The sequence below is a fragment of the Lissotriton vulgaris genome, chromosome 1_2 (genome assembly GCF_964263255.1).
Source record: "Lissotriton vulgaris chromosome 1_2, aLisVul1.2, whole genome shotgun sequence".
NCBI lineage: Eukaryota > Metazoa > Chordata > Amphibia > Caudata > Salamandridae > Lissotriton > Lissotriton vulgaris.
The window spans coordinates 284,313,714-284,339,093 of record NC_141686.1 but is presented as its reverse complement, the minus strand read 5'-3'; the positions used below and the strand labels follow the sequence as shown (position 1 = coordinate 284,339,093).

At 47.8% G+C, this 25,380-nt stretch overlaps 1 protein-coding gene across 5 annotated transcripts in view; it reads left to right on the top strand.

Annotated features, from left to right (window-relative positions):
• The window catches only part of LOC147736502 (Golgi membrane protein 1-like), a 173,902-nt gene that overhangs the window by 58,186 nt on the left and 90,336 nt on the right, over positions 1 to 25,380 (top strand). For all 5 annotated transcript variants that reach the window (XM_086953241.1, XM_086953240.1, XM_086953239.1 and 2 more), the window contains exon 2: positions 9,966 to 10,109. In XM_086953241.1, coding sequence (XP_086809367.1) covers positions 9,981 to 10,109 — 129 coding nt within the window. In that variant the 5' untranslated portion in view covers positions 9,966 to 9,980. The remainder of the gene's footprint in view (positions 1 to 9,965; positions 10,110 to 25,380) is intronic.

The following is a 25,380-nucleotide window of genomic DNA, read 5'->3' as shown; positions in this document are numbered from 1 at the left end:
GTTTATGTTTTTTAATGGTTTCTGTGTGTGGCTGGGCTGCGTGTGAATGGAGTGTGTGGATGCCTGGCATGATTGAGGCTTTTGTGCATACATGTACACGTGCATAGCTGCCAGAATGGCTCATGTCTTGCGTGGAAGTTGTCAGCCTGTGCTTTTATCGACTGATCTTTCTACCCAGGCAGCTTCAGAACCATCTCTAACAGGGGAGGTTGAACTACCTGTCCCAGAATGCAAAAGGATTTGCTTCAAATGCGGAGTGGGCTCCTCGATGTGTCGATGTGACCGGCGAGTGTTTGTGCTCTGGTTGTATATCGTGAGCGTGTGTGAATGTTTTGTTGATCAAAGGTTGTGTGTTTGTGTGAAAGAGTAGAGCATACAGGTGGTACTGCGGGGGTGTTACCCCGCCTTGTTTTTCTCTCCCTCCTCCCTGAACCCCGTATTGTGATGCCCCACTTGCACCCTGACCCTGCAGCTGGACCCCTGTAGTGTTCTGCACCCAAGAGTCGCTGTGTTCTTAGCAGCACTGTTTGTTTTCGCACTCAGCAGCAACAAATAGATTTTATTAGGGCGCCCTGGCTCTAGGCATCTTTTGGAGGCCATTTGTTGTCCTCCGCTGCCCTCTTCTGGTGAAACCACAGAGCGGCTGTCTGCACCGTCTCTTCTCATATCAGTCACACGCAGGCGCTCTGGATCCGAGAGATTGTTATGGCTCTTTAGTGGTGCCCTGGCAGCACCGCAGGACGTCAGCAGCTTGCGCATACCTCCAGTGTGCCCTGGCAGCACATCAGGACTGCAGCAGTTTGCACATTCCTCCAGTGTGCCCTGGCAGCACATCAGGACTGCAGCAGTTTGCACATTCCTCCAGTGTGCCCTGGCAGCACATCAGGACTGCAGCAGTTTGCACATTCCTCCAGTGTGCCCTGGCAGCACATCAGGACTGCAGCAGTTTGCACATTCCTCCAGTGTGCCCTGGCAGCACAGCAGGACTGTTACAGCTTGTGCATTCCTCCAGTGTGCCCTGGCAGCACAGCAGGACTGTTACAGCTTGTGCATTCCTCCAGTGTGCCCTAGTAGCACAACTGGAGTGCAGCAGCTTGTGCATTGTTTCACTGTGCCCAGGCAGCACAGCAGGACTGCAGCAGTTTGCACATTCCTCCAGTGTGCCCTGGCAGCACATCAGGACTGCAGCAGTTTGCACATTCCTCCAGTGTGCCCTGGCAGCACATCAGGACTGCAGCAGTTTGCACATTCCTCCAGTGTGCCCTGGCAGCACATCAGGACTGCAGCAGTTTGCACATTCCTCCAGTGTGCCCTGGCAGCACAGCAGGACTGTTACAGCTTGTGCATTCCTCCAGTGTGCCCTAGTAGCACAACTGGAGTGCAGCAGCTTGTGCATTGTTTCACTGTGCCCGGCAGCACAGCAGGACTGCAGCAGCGTGCACATTGCTCCAGTGATCCCTGGCAGCACAGCAGGACTGCAGCAGCTTGCATATTACTCCAGTGTGCCCTAGCAGCACAGCGGGTCTGAAGCTGCTTGCACATTGCTCCAGTGATCCCTGGCAGCACAGCAGGACTGCAGCAGCTTGCGCACTCCTCCAGTGTGCTATGCAGCACAGCAAGACTGGAGCAGCATGTGCTTTCCTCCAGTGTGCCCTGGCAGCACAGCAGGACTGCAGCAGTTTGCACATTGCTCCAGTGTGTCCTGGCAGCACAGCAGGACTGCAGCAGTTTGCACATTCCTCCAGTGTGTCCTGGCAGCACAGCAGGGCTGCAGCAGGTTGTGCATTGCCTCAGTGTTGGCTAGCAGCACAGCAGGACTGCAGCAGTTTGCACGTTGCTCCAGTGTGTGCCCTGACAGCACAGCTGGACTGCAGCGGCTTGTGCTGTCCTCCAGTGTGCCCTGGCAGCACAACAGGACTGCAGCAGGGTGTGCATTGCTCTAGTGTGCTCTAGCAGCACAGCAGGACTGCAGCAGCTTGCGCACTCCTCCAGTGTGCTATGCAGCACAGCAAGACTGGAGCAGCATGTGCTTTCCTCCAGTGTGCCCTGGCAGCGCAGTAGGACTGCAGCACCTTGCACATTCCTCCAGTGTTCCCTGGCAGCACAGCAGCACTGCAGCAGTTTGCACGTTCCTCCAGTGTGCCCTGGCAGCGCAGTAGGACTGCAGCACCTTGCACATTCCTCCAGTGTTCCCTGGCAGCACAGCAGCACTGCAGCAGTTTGCACATTCCTCCAGTGTGTGCCCTGGCAGCACAGCAGGACTGCAGCAGTTTGCACATTCCTCCAGTGTGTCCTGGCAGCACAGCAGGGCTTCAGCAGGTTGTGCATTGCCTCAGTGTTGGCTAGCAGCACAGCAGGACTGCAGCAGTTTGCACGTTGCTCCAGTGTGTGCCCTGACAGCACAGCTGGACTGCAGCGGCTTGTGCTGTCCTCCAGTGTGCCCTGGCAGCACAGCAGGACTGCAGCAGCTTGCACATTGCTCCAGTGATCCCTGGCAGCACAGCAGGACTGCAGCAGCTTGCGCACTCCTCCAGTGTGCTATTCAGCGCAGCAAGACTGGAGCAGCATGTGCTTTCCTCCAGTGTGCCCTGGCAGCGCAGTAGGACTGCAGCAATTTGCATATTCCTCCAGTGTGTGCCCTGGCAGCACAGCAGGACTGCAGCAGCTTGCACATTCCTCCAGTGTTCCCTGGCAGCACAGCAGCACTGCAGCAGTTTGCACATTCATCCAGTGTGTGTCCTGGCAGCACAGCAGGACTGCAGCAGTTTGCACATTCCTCCAGTGTGTCCTGGCAGCACAGCAGGGCTTCAGCAGGTTGTGCATTGCCTCGGTGTTGGCTAGCAGCCCAGCAGGACTGCAGCAGTTTGCACGTTGCTCCAGTGTGCCCCAGCAGCACCGCATGCCTGCAGCGGCTTGCATGTCCTCCAGTGTGCACTGCAGCAGTGCGTGTCCCTTCAGTGCTTCCCATTAACCTGCGTCTTGAAGAAGGCAGAGCCCTTCGATAGAAACACCCAGACATCTGTCAGTCTGTGCAGGGGCCCCCTAGGGAGGGGTCCGTTTGGAGCCATGTCCCACTGCTTGCTTTTATCAAGGATCGCAGCGCTGTCGTGTACCTGTGCACAGATGCCCTACTGGGTACAGAGTGCAGGCGCCCCCTACTCACTCAGCTGAACAATTACCCTGTGCTGGGAACAAGAACATGAAAACCCGTCTCTCTCCTGTCCCTTCCCTGACTTCAGCTGCCCTCCCCCCCCCCCCCAAAGATTGGGACTTCCATACTCACAGATCTGAGATTGGTGGGGCGTTTGTGGGCGTTTCTGGGTGAGTCAACGAGCAAAGGTTGGTGAATGTTATGTCGTGCAGGTGCACACAGGGCCTGTGAGGGGACGGGTAGGGGCACTGGGCATACACTTAAGGCTCTATGAAATGAGGACACGGACACACTATTATGGTGCTTCCTTCGTCTTCCACTCCGTCGCCCAACTGGCGTACGTGCGTGCGTAGACGCTATTTATTCAACTTGGGTCACGTGAGCGTGACGTGTTCAGCCGGTTGCTCCACCGACTAGAACACTGCATTCCTCCCCAACAAACATGAAAACAAACATTTAGCAATAACACTGTCTCTCAGAATGTCTGCCATAGTTTGTCATCTGCAAGTATCGCTGCACAACAGGGCTGCATCCAAAATATAAGTAAATAAGAACAGTCTTACATTAAGTAGTCTCTCAAACGACTAGATGGCACCGGATTCCGACGCAGCCGATATTGGGACATCCCTCTGCTCGGGGTATCACCACCCACGGACTCAGCCTCGACTGGGACCTCTTCAGGCGCTGGGTCCAGACCCTGGGCACTGTCGTCGATGTTTTCACTCTCCACTCTGCCACTCCTGGTGGGCGTCTCCTCAGGGGTTTCTGGAATCTCAGTGGGAAGGGACATGTCCATTACAGTTCGAGGGCTGGCAGTGTTCTTGACCGGGGACTGCGGATGTTCCATGGCCACAGAGGGCGTTGCGTTGGCTCCACTAGGTTGGTACCTTTTGAAGTGAGACACATTGCGAGTTACCGTTTCCCTGCCTCTGGTAGCAATGATTCTGGTGCCTTTAACATTGACTACTGTCCAGGGGTTGGGCTCATAGAGAAGCCGGAATTTTCTACTGGTGACGTGGTTCTTTAGTAACACTGTGTCCCCCAGAGCGATCTGGGGAACGTGGGCCCGTCTCCGTCAGCTGACTTGCGCATGCGATCTCTGGTGTCGGGATTCGACTTGACCTTCATCGGGACAGGCGGGCCGCCACCGCGGATGGTGAGGTATAGAGTCCATGACCACACGACCCATGAGCAAGTGGCCTGGAGCAACACCCGTGGTGGTGTGGGGTGTCTGTTGATAATTTGTCAGGAATGTAAAAACGGCCAGTTCAAGGGAGTGGCCCTTCTCATGTGCAATCCTGATTACCTTATTAAGAGTTCGCATAAATCTTTCGGCCTCGCCATTTGCTTGTGGCCATCTGGGCGTGATTCGACGATGCCGGATTCCTAATTCATTCAGGTAGTTGGCAAACTCCTGGCCTTGAAAGGGAGGGCCATTATCAGTCTTGAGTTCTTGTACTAGCCCATGCGCTGCCATGATTTTCTCCAGCTTCGGAATTACTTCAGTGGCACTGGTTGAGGAGATGACCTCCACCTCCAGATACTTGGAGTGATCAATGACCACCATTGTGTACCGTCCATCAGGAAGACTGCCAAAGTCAAGGCTGACGCAGGCCCAGGGAGATGTGGGCCGGGGTTCCACCATGATCGGGGCTGGTCTGGGAGGCTCTCCGGTCACTTGACAGGCTGCACAGGATCGAACGGTGGCCTCGACCAGGTCATCCATTAGAGGAAACCACACCTTGGTCCGAAGGCGAGATTTCGTTTTCACCATACCTTGATGGCCTACATGAGCCAGTTGAACGACCTGATCTGTTAGGGAAGAAGGGATCACCAGCTGGTGCCCTCGTAGCAGGCATCCCGCGTGGTCCTCGTTCAGCTCCTCTCGCACGTGATACAGACGGTCCATTATACGTTGCACCCCTGGAGTCAGGATCTTCCACTCCTCTTTTGCTTTGTGCCAGTTTCCTGTTTGTACAGCCACTATGGGCCTTTGAAGGCAGTAATCCTTTCTAGTGGCTTCCGCGATGTGTTCTATGGATATGGGCAATGGACAGGACCGGGCCGTGACACACCTTACGTATTCTTCGGTGTCAGCCACATCTTCCATTTCTTCCGGTGTGGCTGCTCGCGGGTGTCGTGATAAATAGTCTGCAGGGTTGCGAGACCCTGGTTGGTATTCCACCCGGCAGTTGTAATTTTGGAGCTGTAACATCCATTTCTCAATGCGTGGCGGAGGCTTGGTGGAAGTTCCTGAGAATAAGGCCACCAGCGGCTTGTGGTCAGTGGCAAAGACAAACGGTTTCCCATAGACATATAGGTGGAAGTGCCGGCACCCCCAGTGTATTGCAATCGCCTCTTTCTCAATCTGGGAGTACCTCTGCTCCGTTTCCGTCTGTGAAAGGCTGGCAAATGCCACTGGGGCCCAATACTCTTCTGCTCGTTGTCGCTGCATTAGCACCGCTCCTAGTCTGACTGGACCAGCATCCACCGCCACCAATGTCAACTTCCGGGGGTCAAAGAATGCCAGGGTGGTGGCTTCTGAGATAGCCTCTTTGATTTCCTGAAATGCCTTCTCTTGTTCCGGGCCCCATCTCCATGGCGTGGCTTCTTTGGTTAGCTCCCTAAGGGGTAGCGTCAGGTTAGCTAGGTCACGCATGAATCTTCCACAGTCATTCACCATCCCAAGGAAGCTTTGGACTTCTGTGACAGTGGTGGGGGGTGCGGCCTCCTTGATGTCCTTTACCTTTTCTGGGTCGGGGTTTACCCCCTCGATGGAAAATGTGTAGCCAAAGAATTGTATTTTTCGCTTCAAAAATTCACACTTTTCCCGATGCAGGGTGAGCCCAGCGTCTCGTAGTTTCCGTAGTACTTGTGTCAGACGGTTATTGTGCTCCGGTATGGTTCTCGCATGTACCATGATGTCATCACTGACATTAATCAGTCCGGGGATGTTTGCAATGAGCTCTTGTATCACATTCTGGAAAACCTCAGCTGCACTAGAAATGCCAAAACTCAGGCGGGTGTATCTTCTGAGCCCTAGTGGCGTTGAAAATGTGGTGATGTTGCGTGAGGATTCATCTAATACCAGCTGATGGTAGCCCGATCGCAGATCCAGTTTGGAGAACCAACACGCACACGCCATTTCACCTATGAGGTCATCGATGGTAGTAGTTATATGGCGTTCTCGCTTGATGGCGGCGTTGGGGATCCGCATGTCCACACATATCCGCACCGCACCCGGTTGCTTGGGTTTCCTCGTGACCACAATGAGCGAAACCCATGGGGTTGGGCCTGTTACCTTTTCTATTATCCCCGCATTTTCGAGCTTCATGAGTTCCTCTTCGACCAGCGGTCGCAGATGGAATGCTATTCTGCGGTGTCTCAGGGCTACTGGTTGTACTGTGTTGTCGATGTGAAGGAGCACTTCTTTTCCTCTGAACTTTCCAATGCCCTTGAACACCTCAGCGAATTCTGTCCACATCTGTTGAATAGATTCCTGGTGGACTCCGAATGCGAATTACACCACTCCTAAGTCTTCAGCCGCCCTACATCCTAGCAGCATACTCTGTCCATCTTCTGACACAAGCACATTGGCGGTGATGGACCGATCTCCGTGTGATATTGAGGTCTTGAACATCCCTCTAATTTTCAAAGGGGTTTCTTGTCCATATACGAACACTGTGATGGTTGACGGAGTTAGTACTGGCGGTGGATCTAGAGTTTGATGCAAGGCAGAGGCCATCAGGTTGATGGTCGCTCCTGTGTCCACGACGGCCATAACGTCTTGAGTGCCTACTTGAATGCTACACTGCGGTAGACTTCTGGCTTTATGAGTGGTGTTGCCAATCATGTGCACCTTGTGCACCATCCGTTCTTCCTCCTCATCATCATCCATGTCGCTTTGGCTCGGGTCCCCTTCTGGTATGGCGTTTACAACCTGGCAGGGTTTCCGGTACTTCTTCGCTCGACAGACTTTTTCAAAGTGATTGTAGCGTCCGCAGCCCGAGCACCTTTTCCCTTTTGCGGGACATTCTGCTGCTGGGTGTGGTTGTCCCCCAAAGTATCCACACAACTTGGGTTGTCCCACCGGAGCTGTCCCAGCTCCCTTTTTGGCCCATTTAGTCGGGGACTTGACGGTCCCTTTATTGACTGGTTCGGCTTTCACAGGGGCCAGGAGTGCGGCCTCCATGTGCGCAGCCCGGGCTTTCGAGAGTTCCTTAGTGCGCCCTAAAGTTAAGATGTCTGCCAACGACAGGATCCGTTCCCGCAGTTTGACTGAGGAACAGCCTTGAATTATCTGACCACGAACCTCTTCCGTGATGTCAGCGAAGCCACACGTGGACGCAAGGTTCTTTAGGCGCGCGTGATAGGTGTCTAGCGACTCCTCTGGCAATTGTCTCGCCTGCCGGAATATGAACCCCTCGTAGTCCTGGTTAGCCATGGGCTTGAAGTGCGCGTTCAGGGCATTGATTAGCGTGTGGTGGTTCTTTGGGGTAGCTTCCACTAGAGTTTTTGCTATGTGGTGTACATCCTTGCCTCCTAAGTGAAGGACCATGGCCCTTTTTTGATCCTTGTGAACTTTGGTGGCTTCAAAGAAGATTATTAATCGGTCCACCCAGTCCTTCCACTTGGGGGCTAGCGAAGATGGGGAGCCCTCGACCACGAACGGCTCAATGGGGGGTATTTTGGCCATGACGCGGGCCTTGGCGCGTTGCTGGGTAGACAGGAAATGGCTCTATTTCTTGGCTTTGCCCCTGTGCGCTGCTCGGTGCTTAAAGCACCCTGCCGGTGATGGCCGTGATGGTGTTACCAATGCTTGTTGAGAAGCCGATGAGCTGACTGTAGACGTGTGGGTGAAGGGACAATATCTCTGTCCGTGCCTCTTGTGGACGGCTTTATTGGCACAGGGGGGGGAGGCAAGAGGTTTATAGAGAAAAATATTTTTAAAGAGAGAACTATTTCAACCATAGTTAAAAAAAATGTTGGGTTTACATATATGCAATTGAGTTCAGTGTACGTGTACAGGACAGAACACCTTTACCAACCCTGCCTGCTGCAGTAAGTGCACATTTCAGCACTCAGGGAAAGGCACCAATGTCATTTCTTTCATTGACTCCCCCTGCAACTTCGCAAATTGCTAAAAGTCCGGAACTCAAAATGTAGAAATAACCTCAAGGGGGTGCAAATGTCAAACTTTTGTTTCTAAACTTTCGTGACTGCTCCCCTGGGTATAGGTTGAAGGGATTGTACTGGGGTTTGCAAGAGGTCAGAGGGTCCGGCTGTGGTAATATAGGGTGAAGGTACCCTACACCCTACTTATGGGAGGAAAAGAGAACAAAAAGGGGTATGTGTGGGAGCACTGCTCTGTTAGGACAAGAACCCTCACTCAGCCGAAGGTGATATGCTTCATCAAAGCCCCCCCCGCACACTGGGACCCACTCAGTGTGGATTACAAGTCCCCAAGGGGGAGGGGGAGCCGATGAGCGCTAAAGATGTAGGGAGAGAGGGGCAGAGTGCAAGTGTAGAGATGACGTGAACATACCCCATTTTGTTCTCTTTTCTTCCCTTTTCCCCTCTCTACCCTCGTACGTAGTGTGTGTTTATTCATATTGGAGCAGCACGTTTTGTTGGATGGCTTTAGGCTCCTATCAGACCCTTCGAGTGTGAGTAAGTGCATCCTACCTATGCCACTGACGTATTGAAAAGTTCTAGTCAGGTGTCTCCAACGAGTAGCTCGTGAGCTGCCAGTCGCTCTCCAGCTACCTGTGAAAAGTTCTAGTCAGGTGTCTCCAATGAGTAGCTCGTGAGCTACCAGTCGCTCTCCAGCTACCTGTAAAAAGTTCTAGTCAGGTGTCTCCAATGAGTAGCTCGTGAGCAACCAGTCGCTCTCCAGCTACCTGTGAAAAGTTCTAGTCAGGTGTCTCCAATGAGTAGCTCGTGAGCAACCAGTCGCTCTTAAGCTACCTGTGAAAAGTTCTAGTCAGGTGTCTCCAATGAGTAGCTCGTGAGCAACCAGTCGCTCTCCAGCTACCTGTGAAAAGTTCTAGTCAGGTGTCTCCAATGAGTAGCTCGTGAGCTGCCAGTCGCTCTCCAGCTACCCGTGAAAAGTTCTAGTCAGGTGTCTCCAATGAGTAGCTCGTGAGCTGCCAGTCGCTCTCCAGCTACCCGTGAAAAGTTCTAGTCAGGTGTCTCCAATGAGTAGCTCGTGAGCTGCCAGTCGCTCTCCAGCTAACCGTGAAAAGTTCTAGTGAGGTGTCTCCAATGAGTAGCTCGTGAGCTGCCACGCTCTCCAGCTACCCGTGAAAAGTTCTAGCCAGGTGTCTCCAATGAGTAGCTCGCGAGCAACCAGTCGCTCTCCAGCTACCCATGAGTGCCACTCCTGTGTGCAGCCCAGTCTACGGCCATCGAAGCTTTTGCTTGGTTGAATTATTATATGTATACTAAAATGAAAACGCATGTATTCGAGACGCAAATGTGTGTATTTTCACAACTCATAAGCTGAAAATAGTTGATTTATTGCTCACGTTTATACCTTGGTGCCTGGGCGATTGCAGCTTTGTTTGTATGTGGTATCCATGTAATATTTCAGTTCAAATTGTCAAAACCTTTTTTACATTACTGCTAAAAAACCTGCCTAATGCACCAGTGTGATCACTGCCGACACTCTTCGATGGGGTGTCCACTTTTACATCACTTATATTAGAAGCTCTGGGGGATTTTAATGGAACATAAGTTTCTCTTGTTACAGGAAAGGTTGGAGACCCCTTTTTCTAGATTGATGACTGATGTGCTTCTCTGCCCCCGTTCATAGGGATCTTGACGCATCATGATGGGGATCCTACCTGAGACCTCCCGGCTTCGCACGTCTGTCTGCCTGGTGATAATCCTCCTCATCGGCATCTGCTTCCTCGGCTTCACCTACTGGACCCAACTCAACCACAGCCAGAGTTACCAGGTAAAGCCTCTCCATGCGAGCAATGGAAGTGCAATCAGTGTGCATCACTATGTTGGTTCTGAAATGACAGTAAGTCCAGTAAAACTGGGCGCAAAGACTGTTACCACACATTACTATCTACTTCTAGGTGTAACACAGACGTTTAGTGGATTGGTAACAAATTAGGGGCATGTGGTTATACGAAGGAGATAATTAAGTTAAAAGGCACCTCTAATTGACACTCACCTTCTCTTTCCCCCTGATATTTATTGACTTGGTCATTCCTCCTTCCAGCCTAAACCCGGAAGTAGTCTTCCAGAAAGTAGTCTACTCCATGGTCGCCGCCATATTGGTACAAGTACAAATTAAAAACACATATTTGTGTGAGTTTTACATAAAGAGCAAGTGAATGGCCAAAGTGCTTCGCCCCTTCCAGTGGGACTTCCTCATGACTTTAAATATTTAAAAATCCAAACTCATATCCCTTATTACACTTGAGCTCAAGCAATGAACTATACCAGAGGGTCGAGCACAGAAGAAACCAATGAGTCACCAATCCAAACAATGCATTGATTATTCGAAACAAAACACCATTGAAGAGTGCACGTGGCATCCCCAAAAAGTAGAGAAAGAATTTAAATAGCAGTTGGAGATGTTATAACGTATAAGCTATAAACGGACCCAAGTGATAACAAGCATTTACAATGCAATGGTCTCGGCATTATTAAAGGTAGAGCTATTGGCATTGCTCATGACATTTTTTTTCATTTTTGTTTTTTTAAAAACATAAATAAATGGTATTGCATTAGAGAGTAGTAGAGTGGCGCTGTTTTCTACTACAGGCAATTAATTCATTTTTAGCTAACACTGTGTGGAGTTCATGTATGTATATTGGTAATTTTGTTCTGTGCTTTTTTGATTGTTTTTAAATAATCGAATAAAGCTTTGAAACTTGAAAAAAACTTGAACAACCACAGGCAACTCAGGTCGCCTTTCAGGAAAAGTTCCATTATTACTTGGCACCCGATCTGCAGTAAAGTGGAAGCATCCTTAACCATGAAGAGGGTACGTCCAAAATTCAGAATACACCAGTTAATACGCCACTCCACTCAACATTAAAATATTATTTGGTATTGTATGCTTTTATGAATATATTCCTAAATTACAATTCTTCTAAACTGAAACTTTGTAGTGCGTGTGAGCGCATGCATCTCCCTAAGGCAACAATCAGTGTGATCTATTGCGTGAGTGCAACAATTATCTGCAAAGCTTTTTTACTTTTTCCATTGATGCGCGCTACCAGCGTCTTGGTTTTCGGCGGCCTGCAGCAACCTTCCTCCGCCGACTACAACCGCAGACTGGAACTGTTTGAGAACTAGAGCTGCACTATGCAAATTTCAGATGATTGATGCCTCTGATGTTGACCAATACCTCGCTTTCAACTATGAAATATAAAAATGCTCAAATATCGAATTTCATCTTCAGCTGAAAAATGTGGCTCAAATAGTTTTGATGCCAAAGTAAGCCAATGCAAAATAAGTTGTTTTTAGATGTTACTTGACTTTTTTAATGGATTTGCACGCCCTTCTATGTAGAAAATGTGTATGTGACCAAAAGTGACCCATTTATCGATCTCGGAAAAACGGTGAGTCTAGTGGATTCAAACTTTTCCACCACTTTGTAAATAACATGGGCGTGGAGCGATGAACTCGCGGACTCAGTTGCCAAACCAATGAAAGCATAAAACACTGATCAATATATTTTTAACTAGTTACCGTTAGCACGCGAACCCCTGCAATATCTTGTTTTGAGCAGCAAGATGTCCCCATAATATACACTGCAGATAGGATAAACGGCAGAGAGCGGCAGCCATAGCGATAGGAAGATGGCTAGACAAGTAGATTGGCAGCTGTGGAGCAAAGAACTTAAAATTAATTTTTTAAAATCTTAATATGAATATACTCATGCGTTCTTTATTAAAATGGCACACTGCCAATCCCCTGGCATTCAACTGCTATTATTTGGTAAATGCCCCAGTCTGACAACGGTGGGGCCCCGAAGCCCTAAAGTTTGCCTAAAAACCCTTCGGTACGCCATGAGACGATCCAGACCGCTGAACCCAATTGATTCTAGTGCGTGATTTGGGGTAAAATACGCCTTTTCAATAATATCTCTGTTTTCCTATCCATCTAAAATTAGCAGAGCGTGAACATGGGCTAACCAGTGGTACCGTATGACTGGCACAGAGAATAGAAATAACTGGCTCCTCAAATAAATGACGCTCAGCACAGTGCCCCCTTCGACGTGCCTCAGTTTCACTTCATGGAAACTCATATCGAGAAAGACGGGTGTAATAACAAGGAGGAGTTAACAACTGAAGAGGGAGAGGCTGAAGGTGGGAGGGCGGGTGAGAGAAGAGGCAGCCAGCTTGTTTATGAGCGCCGCGCGCCTCGTGAACAGCGCCGCGCGCCCCTTGCAGGCTCCCCCTGCCTTCACGAGAGGCGCGCGAAATGATCCGGTCTGCCATGCAATGCTGTGGAGACAAGACCTGGCCGCAAGCACAACATTATCCTATGGGGAAACGCTGCACGCGGCCAGGTCTTGTCTCACTTCGGCGTTCTCAGACTGCTGAGACGGCGACTATAGTTCTCTGGCGAGAACGCGCTTTCAGCGCTTTACTAGCCGAGACCTAAAAAAGTGCTTAGTGGTGCTCAGAAAAACTATTAGTGGGATATATAATATAAGATTGTATTTCAATGCTGAACAAAATCATACTTATGTATGTGGGTTTGTATAGCTCATACTGCATCAAAAAGCAGTGGAGTCAGTGGTGGATTCTGTCACGAGGAGGGGAGGTGGACACTGTCAGGTGGTGGAGTGGTGGACACTGCCAGGTGGTGGACTGGTGAACACTGTCAGACAGACAGTGGAGTTGTATACACTGTCAGCGTGGGGCAATGGACACTGTCAGGCAGAGGTGTGGTGGACACAGTCACATGGCGGGTCAGTGGACACTGTCAGGTAGTGGGTCAGTGGATTCTGTCAGGCAGTGGGACAGTGGACGCTGTCAGGTAGTGGGTCGGTGGATTCTGTCAGTTTGTGGGTCCGTGGAGTCTGTCAGGCGGTAGGTCCGTGGATTCTGTCAGTTTCTGGGTCCGTGGATTCTATCAGGCGGTTGGTCCCTGGATTCTGGCAGTGAGTCCGTGGATTCTGTCAGGCAGTGGGTCTGTGGATTCTGTCAGGCAGTGGGTCCGTGGATTCTGTCAGTTTGTGGGTCCGTGGATTCTGTCAGGCGGTGGGCCCGTGGATTCTGTCAGGCGGTGAGTCGGTGGATACTGTCAGGCGGTGAGTTGGTGGGCCCTGTCAGGCGTTGGGTCAGTGGATGCTGTCAGGCGGTGGGTGAGTGGACGTTGTCAGGCGGTGGGTCAGTGGATGCTGTCAGACGGTGGGCCAGTGGACATTGTCAGGCGGTGAGTCGGTGGACGCTGTCAGGCGGTGGGTCAGCGGACACCGTCAGGCGGTGAGTCGGTGGACGCTGTCAGGCGGTGGGTCAGTGGACACTGTCAGGCGGTTGGTCAGTGGACGCTGTCAGGCGGTGGGTCCGTGGACGTTGTCAGGCGGTGGGTCAGTGGACGCTGTCAGGGGGTGGGTCAGTGGATTCTGTCAGGTGGTGGGTCAGTGGATGCTGTCAGGCGGTGGGTCAGCGGACACTGTTAGGCGGTGAGTCGGTGGACGCTGTCAGGCGGTGGGTCAGTGGACACTGTCAGGCGGTGGGTCAGTGGACGCTGTCAGGCGGTGGGTCAGCGGACACTGTCAGGCAGTGGGTCAGCAGACGTTGTCAGGCGGTGGGTCCGTGGATTCTGTCAGGCGGTGAGTTGGTGGACACTGGCAGGCGGTGAGTCGGTGGACGCTGTCAGGCGGTGGGTCAGTGGATGCTGTCAGGTGGTGGGTCAGTGGATTCTGGCAGGCGGTGGGTCAGTGGATTCTGTCAGGCGGTGGGTCAGTGGACGCTGTTAGGCGGTGGGTCAAAGTACGCTGTCAGGCAGTGGGTCAGTGTACGCTGTCAGGCGGTGGGTCAGTGGACGATTTCAGGCGGTGGGTCAGTGGACGCTGTCAGGCGGTGGGTCAGTGGACGCTGTCAGGCGGTGAGTCAGCAGACGCTGTCAGGTGGTGGGTCAGCGGATGCTGTCAGGTGGTGGGTCAGTGGATTTTGTCAGGCGGTGGGTCAGTGGATTCTGTCAGGCGGTGGGTCAGTGGACACTGTCAGGCGGTGGGTCAGTGGATTCTGTCAGGCGGTCGGTCAGTGGATTCTGTCAGGCTCTGGGTCAGTGGACGCTGTCAGGCGGTGAGTCAGTGGACACTGTCAGGCGGTGGGTCAGTGGACGCTGTCAGGCGGTGGGTCAGCGGACACTGTCAGGTGGTTGGTCAGTGGACGCTGTCAGGCGGTGGGTCCGTGGACGTTGTCAGGCGGTGGGTCAGTGGACGCTGTCAGGGGGTGGGTCAGTGGATTCTGTCAGGTGGTGGGTCAGTGGGTGCTGTCAGGCGGTGGGTCAGCGGACACTGTTAGGCGGTGAGTCGGTGGACGCTGTCAGGCGGTGGGTCAGTGGACACTGTCAGGCGGTGGGTCAGTGGACGCTGTCAGGCGGTGGGTCAGCGGACACTGTCAGGCAGTGGGTCAGCGGACGTTGTCAGGCGGTGGGTCCGTGGATTCTGTCAGGCGGTGAGTTGGTGGACACTGGCAGGCGGTGAGTCGGTGGACGCTGTCAGGCGGTGGGTCAGTGGATGCTGTCAGGTGGTGGGTCAGTGGATTCTGGCAGGCGGTGGGTCAGTGGATTCTGTCAGGCGGTGGGTCAGTGGACGCTGTTAGGCGGTGGGTCAATGTACGCTGTCAGGCAGTGGCTCAGTGTACGCTGTCAGGCGGTGGGTCAGTGGACGATTTCAGGCGGTGGGTCAGTGGACGCTGTCAGGCGGTGGGTCAGTGGACGCTGTCAGGCGGTGGGTCAGTGGACGCTGTCAGGCGGTGAGTCAGCAGACGCTGTCAGGTGGTGGGTCAGCGGATGCTGTCAGGCGGTGGGTCAGTGGATTTTGTCAGGCGGTGGGTCAGTGGATTCTGTCAGGCGGTGGGTCAGTGGACACTGTCAGGCGGTGGGTCAGTGGATTCTGTCAGGCGGTGGGTCAGTGGATTCTGTCAGGCGCTGGGTCAGTGGACGCTGTCAGGCGGTGAGTCAATGTACGCTGTCAAGCGGTGGGTCAGTGGACGCTGTCAGGCGGTGGGTCAGTGGACACTGTCAGACGGTGGGTCAACGGACGCTGTCAGGCAGTGGGTCAGGGGACGCTGCCAGGCGGTGGGTCAGTGGACTCTGTCAGGCGGTGGGTCAGTGGACTCTGTCAGGCGGTGGGTCAGTGGACGCTGTCAGGCAGTGAAGTGATGGACAATGTCAAAGACAAAGATACAGACAATGAGTAACTGCAAATGTGCATCTACGGCTTGTTCTTAAAATAGCCTGCGTTGGAGAGCCCTGATGGATACAGGGATATTCTTCCAGATCCTGGAGAATACAAGGAAACTGCATGCTTTTTTTTTTACATATCTTACCCTTACCCTGATTACAAGTTGGGGGGGTCAATTCTGTTCTGTGCGTCAGCCCCTGTTTACTAAACTCGCATTCAGGCCCTTAGTCTGCAGTTTGGTAAAGTCCTGGCTGTGGTGAGTCAAGAACCACCTTCTGGTGAGCTTGCCTGCAGGATAAACAGGCAGGACTGTTCCCATGAAGCACAGGGTCAAGACTGATTTGCATATAGCTGTGTCTGAACTGGGGTGGCAGAGTAAGATAAAGAACGATGATGGATTCAACACAGATCTGTGACTGGGGGTGAGTGTCTGAAAAGTTTCAGCGCTCCGCCCATCATCTCCTTGTGTTTGCTTACTCGGCATATTTACAAGCCCTCCCTGCCATCAGAGCATTACTTATTTGACGCTCCGGTGGTGCAGAGCTATTTTCTATATTAACAAGGTGGTGCTAAATCCACCTTGCACGACCTAATATCACCTTGTAAATACGCCCCTTTCGACTGCAGTCCTCTGCAGCAAAAAGGCATGCAATGGGTGTTTCTGTGGGTGTTCCACTGCAACACCATTGCGGTTTGACACTTCCCTAGATTTGCAAGGCTGAGGCAGCACCTCAAACAAACGCCATCGAATATCAGGCATTAGAATGGCGATACAAGAAAAAATTATTTATTTCTCCTCCTTTTTTGCTCTTTAAACAGATTTGCTCATTGCAATTATTGATTGTTTAAATGTAGGATGGTGTCCCTCCTGCCCAAAATCAATTGTCCCTGCTGTGCAGGCACGCTTTTAACATGGCAGTAGGGTGCCTGTGCTGGTGCTGGGAAGCTTTAGTTATGCCATTGCCAGGGGAAACACAGGGGTGCACTGTATTCTAGTGAATATGGCGAATCCCTATGTTTTAGGAATGTCAGAGCACAACACTGCAAATCTCTACGCTCCGACATTTTGTAAATAAGCCCCCAGGTATTTAAAGAATGATCCTCAGCTTTTGTAAAAAGGATAGATGGCTGTAGATAATAGCATATGTGTGTCTTAATTGTAGCCTTGCTATTCACCCCATTTTGAAGGATGCACCGCCCCCAAACTGTTGGAACTCCATTGGCTCCCACTGCTGGCTCACACCATCTTCGAATCCAGCTGCATCTTTTACAAAGCCACCACAAGTAGCAATCCCGACAAAGTGAGCAAGGGACCCACATCTGGTCATACCCTGCCAACTTAGGGCGAACATTGCAAACACAAGGAGATAATGGGCGGAGTGCTGAGACTTTTCAGACACTCACCCCCTGCCACAGATCTGGGTTTAATCCATCATTGTTCTTTAGCTCACTTTGCCACCCCAGTTCAGACACAGCTATATGCAAATCAGTCTGACCCTGTGCCTCATGGGAACAGTCCAGACCGAACTGCCAAGCCATGTCTTCCCTGGACTGGAAACAAGCACCCATGGACCAGTTTCGGGCTAACAGCCCTCATCAGCCAGCTAGCATGAATCTAGTGGCAAAGTGAGCAAAGGACCATGATGGATTCAACCCAGATCTGTGACTGGGGGTGAGTGTCTGAAAAGTTTCAGCGCTTTGTCCATTATCTCCTTGTGTTTGCTTTGTTTCCCCTAAGTTGGCAGGGTATGACCAGACGTGGGTCCCTTGCTCACTTTGACACTGGATTCAAGCTAGCCTGGCTGATGAAGAGTGTTACCCAGAAACCTGTCCCAGGATGCTTGTTTCCGGTCCAGGGAGGATCTGGCTTGAAAGTTCGGGCTGCACTGTTTCCATGAGGCACAGGGTCAAGACTGGTTTGCATATGGCTGGGTCTGAACTGAGGTGGCGAAGTGAGCTAAAGAATGATGATGGATTCAACCCAGATCTATGCCTGGGGTGAGTGTCTGGAAAGTTTCAACGCTCCGTCCATCATCTCCTTGTGTTTGCCTTGTAAATATGCCCCCTGCTTTCAGTGAAAGTCTTTCCTTTTAAATTTGCTAACTAACGAAATCACCGTTTGTTTACTATCTCACAAGCAGAGTTATTCCCTTATAGTGAAAGCAAAGCATATTTGCAATAAGTGAAAAAGGCACATAAAGCTTCTTTCAATATTTCTATGTGTGATAATATTAATGTGTTGCTCTTATGTTTGCGCCAGCAGTCAGGAGGCTGCATCAAGCACTAGTAAAATATGCTTTTATCTCATGTACCATGTCAGACGCGTTTTTAATTGACTATGTGAGTTTGAAATATAAATGGTAACAACATATGAGTGTCTAGCTTCTTAAACCACCTTTCATTTGAATGGCCGATAAAAAGGAGGGATCACTGTGCGCTTTAAAGAATTGTTTAGAGATGTATGTCTGAGACCAGATCAGGCTGGGGGTGCGACAGCTGTAGGCGCCTTTAGGGTGGTATGTCTGTAGGCGCCTAGAGGTTTGTATGGCTGTAGGCACTTTTAGGGTGGTATGGCTGTAGGCGCCTTTAGGGTGGTATGGCTATAGGCGCCTTTAGGGTGGTATGGCTGAAGGTGCTTATAGGGTGGTATGGCTGTAGGCGCTTTTGGTGGTATTGCTGTAGGAACTTTTAGGGTGGTATGGCTGTAGGTGCTTTTAGATTGTATGGCTGTAGGCACTTTTAGGGTGGTATATCTGAGGCACTTTTAGGGTGGTATGTCTGTAGGTGCTTTTAGGTGGTATGGCTGTAGGCACGTTTAGGGTTGTATGGCTGTAGGCGCTTTTAGGTGGTATGGCTGTAGGCGGTTTTAGGGTGGCATGGCTGTCGACACTTCTAGGGTGGTATGGCTGTTGGCACTTTTAGGGTGGTATGGCTGTAGGTGCTTTTAGGTGGTATTGCTGTAGGCACGTTTAGGGTTGCATGGCTGTAGGCGCTTTTAGGTGGTATGGCTGTACACATTTTTAGGGTGGTATGACTGTGGACACCTTTAGGGAGGTTTGGCAATAGGTGCTTTGAATCACTGACAGAATATTGACCACCACAATATCGACTAACACAAACATCGGGACATATCGGTGTCCAAAATATCGAACTTCCATATTTACCATGGTAAGTACAAAAATATTTGAAAAACAATATTGTTGTAAAAAATATTAATGTACAAAATATCGTTTTTTATATGTATAAAAATAATGTAAAATTAATTAAATAATAAATGTAACTTTAAATAAACGTATTTAGATTTATTTGTAAATTTCAACAATTATAAGTAGGCCCCCTTAGCTGTCTTATGGTATTTATTTTTTTGTCATTTCCGTCTGTATTTATCCATATTAAATTTTTGTCAACTTTGTCTGTATTTATCCATATTTTTATGGGTTTTGTGAAAAAATGGTGCTGAAACTGGTATGTTTCCACATTTATTTAACCAATAAATATGCAGTCATAATTAAATGCCTATTTCAGTATAAGCCTTGTGCACAGCTACTGCTGTTTAAGCCTCTTTACTAAAAACCCTTTCCTTTTGAACATCCTTACCTATCAATCCACACAGTTATTGGCCTGACAGTCATGGCAAAGTGTATTTAGAATCACTCAAAAAGCACCCAATATCCGTTTGTATCCACATTTAAAAATGAATACGGACAAGAAAATAAATGGTTTTCTGTCTGCATTTATCTGAAGAAATCAGTAAAATGGAAAACAGGGAGCCTTAATTATAAGTAATATATTTAATTAGAACAATTAAACATACATATATATTTACTTAAAACAATTAATAAATAATAATTTTAATACATTTTAAAATGTTATAAATATATAAAAAGTATAAATAAATATATATACATACACTTGTAACGTAAAAAATAATTAAAAAAATATATATTATAAATTGAAATATAATACAATATTTAATATTTTTTAAACCTACATTTTGCACTACATTGAGTGCAACAGTAGAGAAAGTGTTGGAGAGCCAAGGGGTACAAATTACAATTCCCACTCCAGCAAGTGCAACAGTCAGGAAAGTGTTGGGTAGCGGATGGGTAAAAAATTACTATTCCCACTCCAGAAAGTGCAACAGTAGAGAAAGTGTTGGATAGCGAAGGGTTGAAATTTACTATTCCAACTCCAGTGAATGAAATAGTAGGGAAAGTGTTGAATAGCAGAGGGGAATAATTTACTATTCCCACTCCAATGATTGCAACAGTAGGAAAAGTGCTGGATAGCGGAGGGAAAAAAATACTATTCCCACTCCAGCGAGTGCAAGAGTAGGGAAAATGTTGAATAGCGGAGGGGTATAAATTATTATTCCCACTCCAGCGAGTGCAACAGTAGAGAAAGTGTTGGATAGCGGAGGGGATAAAATTACTATTTCCACTCCGGGGAGTGCAAAAGTAGAGAAAGTGTTGGATAGCAGAGGGGAAAAAATTACTATTCCCACTCCATTCAGTGCAACAGTAGGGAAAGTGTTGGATAGTGAAGGGTTAAAATAAACTATTCCAACTACAGCTAATGCAACAGTAGGGAAAGTGTTGAATAGCAGAGAGGTAAATACTGGACACTGGTGCCAAGGCCGCCTTGAACCTTTTGGCTTTATCGATGGCTTTTGACACCGTGAAACATGACATCCTTATTAAAAGGCTCCAACAGTCGGGTGTCAAGAATACTGCTCTTAGCCTGATCAAATCGTATCTGAACAATAGGTTCCAATGTGTTCAGATCGGTAACTCTTGCGGTTCACGCTTCCCTATGGGGAGCCACAGGGCTCCCCGTTGTATCCCCTACATTGTTTAACTTGTATGTGGCCCCTTATCTGACATCATTAGGCAGTTTGGCTTTTCACTGGTTTCCTACGCGGACGATACTCAAATAGTAGTGTCCATTTCAAACAACTCGGAGGAAACCGCTGAACGCTTTAGCCAATGTATGTCCCACGTAGACCAATGGATGACTACAAATTGCCTGAAGCTCAACGGAAGCAAAACTGAGGTTCTCCTGTTAGGATCTGATACCTCTTTCTGGGCAAAGAACTGATGGCCTTCCGGAATGGGAACTCTTCCGGCCCCAGTCTGCAAAGTGAGGAACCTGGGCTTCATTTTTGATGACTGACTCACCTTTAAACATCAGATCAGCAAGGTTTCCTCTTTGGTCTTTCTTACACTAAAACCAATCAGGAAAGTGTGCACCTTCATCCCTCGTGAAGCTGTGAAAACACTAGTAACGGCTCTAGCCATGGCCAGACTCAACTATGGAAACAAAAAGTCAAAGGGAAATCCCTGGGATATGTTTGTTAGCCTGTAATATCTATACCCATACAGTTGCACTATAGCATCTAGATTACAAACTACTATAGATCACTGTTCAACCGGGAGAGATTTGCATAATGATTTCCACAAAGAAAAATATTTGTTAACAATCTAGTTTTTTATTAAAATAAAGAGATAATTTACAATAAAAATACACACGTTTAAAATTTCAAAGGAACTTTCCCTGAAAAGTAAAAGTTAATCTGTGAGATATAAATGGACAATACAGAAATAAAGCATACAAGTACATGCACATTATGTTACATATCATGAACACAAAGAATTGTTACCAAAGACAATATATGAAACAAAGCAAAGCAAAGCAAAGTAAAGCAAAAAGACCCCTTTTAAAACGGTGGCACTTGGATATTTTTACCACTATAGATTTCCGGATCCACTAGCTTGAAATGACATGTACAATCCTACACACGTGCGACAAAAATACATGTACATCCAGTGTGTATTTAAGCTTAAAGTGGATTCTCCCGTTCAGAAATGCGTCGACGCGTTTCGGTGCTATGCACTTAATAATGTGGCACCTTCCTCAGGACTTCTTGGTAGGGGTTTTCCTGTACAAGAAAGACTTCGCTCTCCCTGTATGAGGGGCAAAATTATATCATATCAGTGTCTGCTTTCCCTGGGTACATGTTTATGCTGTAGACAGGTTATCTCTATAGGCTTCTGTATCTCAGTATTTTTGATAGTATATTCATATTAGCAATTAGGTCAATATCCCAGATAGCAGGTTATCTACGTATCTCCAGTTGTACCCTAGTCGTGGATGGCCTCTGCATTTGCCCTTTAAATCGAGAACTTATCAACAACTTAATGTGACAATGACATATAGCTTGTGTTTCATTTGTTCTCATGTTCTTTTCTTTTTTGGAGATTACATAAAACATTTGTGACCTTCAAACACAGTTCATATGTGGAAACCATTATTTTAAGGCTCTTACATTAAGAGAGAAAAAGATGAGGTATACCGGGCAATACCCACATTCTCACCTATTCACGGGGGAAAAGGAAGTTCACTTGATTCCTATTGCAGCGTGTACTGGGCGCCAATTGCGTCGTTCCAGGACAATTATTTGAAATCACTGGCTGATTTGGCCTGAAGATAGACATATATGTTTCAGTTTCTTAAAAAGGATTTAACAATTATTTTACACTCTAGGCGGGGAACTTATGGTCATTAATGACCTCTTTGTCTTCTTTAAGACTCCTCATGTGGGGTTCCTTTGTCTTCAAGTTTATCTGGTCTTTTTCTTTTTAAAACACTGTATCTAATTGGAAGAGATAGTATATTTCTATTTCTTTCTATTACTTATATCTCAGCAATTTAATATGGTTATTTTGCTTCAGATCTTACCTCCAATGGTTTTAAAACCCACTTCAAACGGGCATATATTGGGGGCCTCGCCGGAACTGGATATGTTCTGGTAGGATCAAAAGAACGTATAAATTGATGGAGCGAATAAATCTATAGGATTTAATCCATTATTTGTTTAGACAGTTCATTGTTCTATGCGATATTATTGTGAGATTACGGGGTTTAGTACATGGATGTAGTGGTAGGATAACCGCTACTCCTTCTACAGATCTGGGCTCAGAAATTATAATAAGGCACATCTAACAACGGGCATCTTAAACTGTCCCTGGTAGGCCAAAGTTCTTTTTACATAAAGGGAAAAACGCCTGCTCCCACTTAAAGAGTATTCTATGGATCATCGTTTTTTTCAAACTGAAATCAAAAGAATGGGTATGGTGCGTATTTACACAAGTAATATACCTCATTCGAACGTGCTCTGTTTGGTTACTCTGGCGTTCACAGAGTGCGGTTCAAACGAGGCAGGACCGCGGCGCCACGAGCAAGAAGGTAAGAACGAGGGGTCCCGACGAGCTGAGCATGCTAAGGGGGGAGAGGGGATCCCTTTTTGCGGGTATAACAGACGCCTGCCAGTTACTGCATGGGTGGTTAGGGTTAAAGGCAATCATTAGTAACCAAACAGAGCACGTTCGAATGAGGTATATTACTTGTGTAAATACGCACCATACCCATTCTTTTGATTTCAGTTTAAAAAAAACGATGATCCATAGAATACTCTTAAAGTGGGAGCAGGCGTTTTTCCCTTTATGTAAAAAGAACTTTGGCCTACCAGGGACAGTTTAAGATGCCCGTTGTTAGATGTGCCTTATTATAATTTCTGAGCCCAGATCTGTAGAAGGAGTAGCGGTTATCCTACCACTACATCCATGTACTAAACCCCGTAATCTCACAATAATATCGCATAGAACAATGAACTGTCTAAACAAATAATGGATTAAATCCTATAGATTTATTCGCTCCATCAATTTATACGTTCTTTTGATCCTACCAGAACATATCCAGTTCCGGCGAGGCCCCCAATATATGCCCGTTTGAAGTGGGTTTTAAAACCATTGGAGGTAAGATCTGAAGCAAAATAACCATATTAAATTGCTGAGATATAAGTAATAGAAAGAAATAGAAATATACTATCTCTTCCAATTAGATACAGTGTTTTAAAAAGAAAAAGACCAGATAAACTTGAAGACAAAGGAACCCCACATGAGGAGTCTTAAAGAAGACAAAGAGGTAATTAATGACCATAAGTTCCCCGCCTAGAGTGTAAAATAATTGTTAAATCCTTTTTAAGAAACTGAAACATATATGTCTATCTTCAGGCCAAATCAGCCAGTGATTTCAAATAATTGTCCTGGAACTACGCAATTGGCGCCCAGTACACGCTGCAATAGGAATCAAGTGAACTTCCTTTTCCCCCGTGAATAGGTGAGAATGTGGGTATTGCCCGGTATACCTCATCTTTTTCTCTCTTAATGTAAGAGCCTTAAAATAATGGTTTCCACATATGAACTATGTTTGAAGGTCACAAATGTTTTATGTAATCTCCAAAAAAGAAAAGAACATGAGAACAAATGAAACACAAGCTATATGTCATTGTCACATTAAGTTGTTGATAAGTTCTCGATTTAAAGGGCAAATGCAGAGGCCATCCACGACTAGGGTACAACTGGAGACACGTAGATAACCTGCTATCTGGGATATTGACCTAATTGCTAATATGAATATACTATCAAAAATACTGAGATACAGAAGCCTATAGAGATAACCTGTCTACAGCATAAACATGTACCCAGGGAAAGCAGACACTGATATGATATCATTTTGCCCCTCATACAGGGAGAGCGAAGTCTTTCTTGTACAGGAAAACCCCTACCAAGAAGTCCTGAGGAAGGTGCCACATTATTAAGTGCATAGCACCGAAACGCGTCGACGCATTTCTGAACGGGAGAATCCACTTTAAGCTTAAATACACACTGGATGTACATGTATTTTTGTCGCACGTGTGTAGGATTGTACATGTCATTTCAAGCTAGTGGATCCGGAAATCTATAGTGGTAAAAATATCCAAGTGCCACCGTTTTAAAAGGGGTCTTTTTGCTTTACTTTGCTTTGCTTTGCTTTGTTTCATATATTGTCTTTGGTAACAATTCTTTGTGTTCATGATATGTAACATAATGTGCATGTACTTGTATGCTTTATTTCTGTATTGTCCATTTATATCTCACAGATTAACTTTTACTTTTCAGGGAAAGTTCCTTTGAAATTTTAAACGTGTGTATTTTTATTGTAAATTATCTCTTTATTTTAATAAAAAACTAGATTGTTAACAAATATTTTTCTTTGTGGAAATCATTATGCAAATCTCTCCCCGTTGAACAGTGATCTATAGTAGTTTGTAATCTAGATGCTATAGTGCAACTGTATGGGTATAGATATTACAGGCTAACAAACATATCCCAGGGATTTCCCTTTGACTTTTTGTCTTTTGCGCCCCGTTCCCTGGTGACAGTGGGGTACCCTCTCTTTTGAAATCAACTATGGAAACGCCTTATATATGTAGGCTTTCAAAAACAATACATGTTCAAACTCCAGCGGGCCCAGAACTCAGCCGCCAGACTGCTGCTGGACATACCTAAATTCCAGTCTATATCACAAGGCCTAAGGAAACTCCACTGGCTCCCTGTAAATAAGAGAACAGAATTTAAATCTCTCTGTATATCGTACAAAGCTTTGCATGGAACCGGACCCGCGTTCCTGAAACAACATCTCATTTGGTATCAGCCACCCAGAAACCTATGCTCAGCTCAGTGTAAACTCCTCCAGACTCCTATATACAAGAAAACTTGCTGGGGAGGAAGAAGCTTTGTTCTGGGCACAGTGGAACTTTGGAACTCGCTTCCGATAGAGATCAAAAACAGCCCAACATTACTCTGTGTTAGAAAACTGCAAAAAACCTGGCTATTCACTAACTAACTTCACCTTCATCCTGCGATCTGGCAGACTCCTCCACACAGCGCCTAGACGCCTCCGGGCATTTGTGCGCTATATAAATCTTACAATCAAATCAATAAAAATTAGTATTCCCACT